Source organism: Nyctereutes procyonoides, unplaced genomic scaffold (assembly GCF_905146905.1).
Source record: "Nyctereutes procyonoides isolate TBG_1078 unplaced genomic scaffold, NYPRO_anot_genome, whole genome shotgun sequence".
NCBI lineage: Eukaryota > Metazoa > Chordata > Mammalia > Carnivora > Canidae > Nyctereutes > Nyctereutes procyonoides.
The window spans coordinates 3799238-3805737 of NW_026575146.1; the positions used below are offsets into that span (position 1 = coordinate 3799238).

The 6500-nt window shown below is 45.0% G+C and overlaps 1 protein-coding gene across 2 annotated transcripts in view; it reads left to right on the forward strand.

Annotated features, from left to right (window-relative positions):
- GRM1 (glutamate metabotropic receptor 1) overlaps positions 1 to 5820 on the forward strand; it is a 396243-nt gene extending 390423 nt beyond the window's left edge. Inside the window, exon 8 of one of the 2 annotated variants that reach the window (XM_055310985.1) lies at positions 4879 to 5820. In XM_055310985.1, the coding sequence (XP_055166960.1) occupies positions 4879 to 5791 (913 nt within the window). In that variant the 3' untranslated portion in view covers positions 5792 to 5820. The remainder of the gene's footprint in view (positions 1 to 4878) is intronic. The other variant, XM_055310986.1, reaches the window with a different exon arrangement.
- The last annotated feature ends 680 nt before the right edge of the window (positions 5821 to 6500 follow it).

Below are 6500 nucleotides of genomic sequence, written 5' to 3' on the forward strand. Positions count from 1 at the left end.
TTTCAAGGAGTGAGTCTCCTCTCCTTAAGCAAAGGTCTTGCCTTGTCTGTGGGCTCTCTGGATGCCATCCTTATGTCTGTCGTGAAGCTATTAAGCCTTGTGGCAAAGACTTGAATTGGACATAAGGGAGACAGGTGCTGTGTAAGCTTCCCCCTCAGGCAGCTTGTGCAGGATGCTTCCCTCCTGATCTCAAACACCCACCCACTGTTATTCCCATTTTAGACCTCTCTGGAGCAGAGAGCAGTGTACCCTGCAGATGTAACTGGTACTTACTGAAACAAATAAAACAGACAAGATCACTCCTAATGCCAAAGATATACTAATCTGTTTACACCACCCACTTCGAACTATTCTCTAAAGTGCTGTAAATATTGGGTTTTCTGTTTGGGGGGATTGTTATACTTATCTAATGAGAGAAAAATCAAAGCAAGATCCCAAGCCTGTCGTAGCTGGCACGGCAGCCCCAGGCCTGCTTGGCTCTGCACACTCCCAGTATAGATCACCCTCTACATCCTGGTTCCTCTCCAGCCTAACAGCCATTTCCTCCAAAAACTTCTGTGTCGATAAATATATTTAGCCACCTGAGGTATTCACGCCAAATGCTACTGCATTTGATCTTCAAATATGAGATTGTTTTAGGCCCGATGTCTGTCTTCTGAAGTGAGAGCAGGAACATGGGGTGTTTTGCAGCAATTGTATGATGTTTCCAGATCAGGTTGTTTGCCTAAGACTTCTATTTAGGAAATCGATCAAAATTAAATAATAGAAGAAATTGGTGGCTTGAAACAGAAGATATTAAAGTCTGGTATTGGGCAGCCCCGGTGGCCCAGGGGTTTGGTGCCGCCTTCGGCCCAGGGCGTGATCCTGGAGACCCGGGATCCAGTACCACGTCTCCCTGCATGGAGCCTGCTTCTCCCTCTGCCTCTCTCTCTCTGTCTCTCATGAATAAATAAATAAATCTTTAAAAAAATAAAGTCTGGTATTAAATAGAAGACTTATTTCATAATAATATTGAATTTTGATAATTTGCAATATTTTATACATTTTTCTCTTCTTAATATGATAGCAGTAGGTTCCCAGCCTTTCCAAGTAGGGTAATCCCTTTTCACACCAAAATGCTTATTAAACTTTCACTCAAATCCATGATAGTAATTGTACATTTTTTTTAGTAGCCGCTTGACCACAAAACACAAAAAAAGCTTCTCAGAATTTAGCTACACTTGTGTCCAGCAGCACATTTTATCATGATATCATTTATATGCATTGAAAATAGCAGTGTTTAATCTATCAAGACATAACACTGATCCAGCCCCAAAACACAGCTTATGGCATGTGTAGATTCATGGACCATTCAAGTTGTATACGGACCATATGTTGGAAACAACAAATTCGACTAAAGTTTTCACTCCGTGCTGCAGCTTCTATTAGATGATACATTTCCTTCACTGTCTCTGGTTTTTAGGAAGCAATTTATTTTGTCCTTGGAAAAAAGAGGTTAATCTAATTTTCTTAATCTGACAAATGCCCTGGGACATTAGAACTGTTTCCTAATTAAACAGTACTTTACAGCAAATCTAGAGCAAGACTCTGAGGGGAAGGAAAGCTGCAAATTTTGATGGCCAGTATAAAAATCTCCCGTTACAAAAACAAAAAAATGGTATTGGATTAAAACAGAACCAAGTGGTGATTTTTACCTACATGTTAAGATGATTAATAATATCATTAACATAAGGAAGCAAAGCACATGATTTAAAAAAGAGGCCCACGTAAGACCCTGGGAAGTGAGGAAAACAGCCCATGTGGGTGAGTGAATGAGTGAGTAAGTGAAGTCAGTCCCAGGAATACAAGGATGCCTTTTTGCCAGCATAAATGGAGAATGGAGCAATGTTTTTTCGGGATATGTAAGCCTGGTGGTTAAGTAAGGTGTAGACTAGCTTTCAAGGGACTTATTTCTTAAATACACACACATACAAACACACATACGCACACACACACACACAACTAAATAAAGACACAAGGCATCTTTTTAGTTTAATGATTTTTTAAAAAATAAGCATTGAGAGGCCGGCATTAGGAAAAGGAAAAGATGCTTCCACTGTAATTAAAAGTGATGCAAATAAAAGGCTCCTGGATGGCTCGGTCTGTTGAGCATCTGATTCCTGATTTCCACTTAGATCACGATTTCAGGGTGCTGGGATCTAGCTCCAAGTTGGGCTCCTTGCTCAGGGCGGAGTCTGCTGGTCTCTCTCCCTCCTCCTCTGCCCTTCTCCCCACTCACTGTCTCTCTCAAATAAAATCTTTTTTTTTAAAAAGGGATGCAAATCATTGAGGTTGGATGGTACACTAAAACATATTTAAAAGGCAAGGCAAGAGGCAAATCAGTGGTGTTATACTTTCTGGAAGAGTCATAATGAATGTATAAAGAGAGTGTGTGAGTAGAGAGTGGAGGAAATTGAGAAAGAAGGAAGTGGGAGGTGAGCTTACCTAGAGTTTCAAACTCAGAAGAGGAACAGTGGATTGTGGTCTTGGTTGCTGGCTTGTTGACTATCCGTTTATGCTGGGAACACCAATTATCTGTTCTTTGTTGACTCAACTCAGAAGAAAGGTTGTCTAACAATGTGGAAACTGAAAAGTCAGTAATTCTGCATTTACAAGTACTTCCACATTCTCAGGGAATATATTAAGCATATATTTCAAAGAAATATCAATTTTCATATAGTATTTTGGAGATGAGACTTTTTCTTAAGCAACTAAAAATATAGCATATATGGGGCCCCTGGGTGGCTCAGTCAGCTGAGCATCCGACTCCTGGTTTCCGCTCAGGTGGTTATCTCAGGGTTGTGAGATCAAGCCCCCCAACCCTAGTGTTGGGCTCTGTGCTCAGTGGGGAGTCTGCTCAAGATTCTCCCTCTCCCTCTGCTTGCACACACACTCTCTCTCAAATATATATATATATGTGTGTGTGTATATATATATACACATATATATGCTATACATTCTATGATATATATATATATGTATAGAAATTATAAGATAGAGGAACCACCTTTTCCCAAATAATGAGCAAAATTTTAAGTTTATATCTATTTTAGGACTCTTATATCCAGAATTTTCTATAATAGATATCAGAATTTCTGCAAGACTGTGTACTTATTTGACTCACTTCATTTTTCAAGATTATAATATATAAAATGTCAAAACATTACTGTCATCATAAATGCCACACATATAATTTTTGAAGTATTCGTTCTTGTATTTTCAAAATGATTAAATGAACCATTATATTAACTATTGATCATTTCCTACATTTTTCCAAACAAAAGACCATGATACAGAATAGTCTATTTTACACATCCACCTAAGAGAAAAAAAAATGTTCCTTATCCCTATTCCTTTTACTGTCAAAAATGTGTTAACATTGTGCTACTTTTTCTGTTGTTTTCATGGATACAGTGAAAAAGCAAACTCAAAAAAAAAAAAAAAGAACCACATACACACAAGAAAAACTATTTCCTGATGTAAGTATTAACACTGCTGTTATTAATAGTATATTATGGTAAGGTACCACCATCTGCTAAAAGTTATACAGAAAGAAAGCTAAAAGTCCAAAAGTAAGACCAGAGTTATTATAACATACAGAATAGAATTTGAATGATATACACAGTACATCTCTTTTCTTCCTCCACCTTCTCCTTCTTCTCTTTCTCCTCCTCTTCTCCTTCTTTCTCTCCTCCTCCTCCTCTCCTTCTTCCTCTTCTTCTCCTCCTCCTTCTTCTGTTTGATTGGTTTTTTGATGGTCCCATGAAGATGAAAGTTTATAAAGTGGGAGGGCTGCTGGTACCCTAACATTTCTCTTCTCCAAAGCTCAATAAGGAAAAGACCAGGGAGGGGTCTTTGTCTCTGTAACTTCTGCTTTCTCTGAATCTTAATTTCATCGCATTGTTGAAGGACTAAACCAGGGTCTGAGCATCTACATTTTGCTGGGCTTCCTGGTTCTCTGTCTTTCCAAACACACCTAGTTAAAAGTCCCCAGTGGGGAAATCCCAGACTAGCTGCTCTGAATCAGGGCCTTTATGTGAATTGTGATCCATTGTGTGTGTCGGGAATAGTGTGTTGAAATAGAAAGAAAAGCATAAGTTATGACACCCATAAGTGGAACATGGGTCTGGGATTTCTGTCATCTGCTTTTTTCTCTTCTGTACAGGTGCCATGTGTCTGACCCTGCTGCTCTGGTACCAGGAGATACCTGCCTATCAGAAAGGGTGACTGAGAGGATATATTTTATAACCTCACAGGACAATGAGAGTGGCTTAATATGTGGGTTTTACTTTGTTCCAGGGGCTAAGAAGAAAGGGAGGCAAGAGCTATGGTCATTATGTTCTGTTGTCCACGTGTAACTATAGTTTTATTTCTTATTCGTTTCCTCCATCCATCTTGGAATCTTTCAAAGGCTTGCCCTGAGTGGCAGCGCTGGGATTACCTTAGGTGTATGTGTGTGTGTGTGTGTGTGTGTGTGTGTGTGTGATAACTTTGTGAAATCTCAGACCTAAACGAAACTAGCTGCTTCTGCCACAGGCTGGCTTTTCTCCCCTCAGACTTCCTCAGGGTCGAGTGTTCTGCCTTGTCTTGGGGTTGATGAAATCCCTGACCGCAGCTACATTGGCAAGCTGCGGTCACCGCAGCTTTTGGCATTTGACCTTTAACAAGGGGAGGTTAAGGGTATGGAGGCCAGGCATACAGTCACCCGCCAGGGGCTGGGTGGTTGGGGTGGGGGTGGGGATCAAATTGTATTGAGCTGCGATTGCGTATGATTTATAGGTATTTTCTCCTGTGTGCATGATATATCTGCAAATAAATCCATCTCTATTTTATTCATAGTTCTAATGGCAAGTCTGTGTCATGGTCTGAACCAGGTGGAAGACAGGTGCCCAAGGGACAGCACATGTGGCACCGCCTCTCTGTGCACGTGAAGACCAATGAGACGGCCTGCAACCAAACGGCCGTCATCAAGCCCCTCACTAAAAGTTACCAGGGCTCCGGCAAGAGCCTGACTTTTTCCGATACCAGCACCAAAACCCTTTACAACGTGGAGGAGGAGGATGCCCAGCCCGTTGGCTTCAGCCCTCCCAGCAGCCCTTCTATGGTGGTGCACCGCCGCGTGCCAACGGCTGTGAGCACCCCGCCTCTGCCCCCCCACCTGACCACAGAGGAGACCCCCCTCTTCCTGGCAGACCCGGCCATCCCCAAGGGCTTGCCCCCTCCCCTCCAGCAGCCACCGCAACCGCAGAAATCCCTGATGGACCAGCTGCAGGGAGTGGTCAGCAATTTCAGCACCGGGATCCCGGATTTCAACGCGGTGCTGGCGGGGCCCGGGGGCCCGGGGAACGGGGTGCGCCCGCTGTACCCGCCCCCGGCGCCCCCGCAGCACCTGCAGGTGCTCCCGCTGCAGCTGAGCACCTTCGGGGAGGAGCCCGCCTCCCCGCCGGCGGAGGACGAGGACGAGGACGACAGCGAGAGGTTTAAGCTCCTCCAGGAGTACCTGTACGAGCGGGAGGGGAACACGGAGGAGGACGAACTGGAAGAGGAGGACGACGAGCTGCCGGCGGCGGGCAAGCCGGCGCCCGAGGATTCGCCCGCTCTGACGCCACCGTCGCCCTTCCGCGACTCGGTGGCCTCGGGCAGCTCGGTGCCCAGCTCCCCCGTGTCCGAGTCGGTGCTCTGCACCCCTCCCAACGTGACCTACGCCTCGGTCATTCTGAGGGACTATAAGCAAAGCTCTTCCACCCTGTAGGAAGGAGGTGTCCACGTGGAAGAGCGAGAGAAACCAGGGAGCACCAGCACCTCCGGAGGTGTGCGGGCAGCTGCGAGGAGGAGGAGGAGGGGGAGGAGGAGGGGGAGGAGGGGGAGGAGGCGAAGTCAGCGGGAAAGGGAGCGACGCTGCTGCCTTAGGGAAGGCCAGAGGGAACTGTGCTCTGGGAGCCAACGAGGAACCAGGCGAGGATCCCGATTCTTGAATTATTCAAAAGCCTTCTCTGGGAAGAAAGGGAATTCTGACAAAGCACAATCCCATATAGCATACAACCTTCACCGCATAAATTAATAAACAAACAAATAAATCAACAGATATCATCTCCTTTGTTGGACAATTGTGCATAGATGTACGTGCCCACACACGCTTGGCCAGCTTGAAAAGAGCCAGTCCAGGTGGACCCGCCGGGTGAATCAGTAGTTGACGTCATGGTAGTCATGGTAGTCCTAGTGTGATGGAGCCAGACAGCAGGTGGGTGAAGGAGGGGCAGGTGTGCAACCACCCATGGTACGGCAGCTCATTTTTCTCTACCCCTTTTCCTTCATGGTCTTCGGGAGCTTCGGGAACTGGCCCAAACAGGGGCTTCTCTTCACCCATTGCACCTGATCCAGAGCCAGGCTTGTCACACTTGGAAAGAAACGGTATGGACACCCTGCTGCTCTGTGATTTCTCTCTATTTAGGAAAACAGGA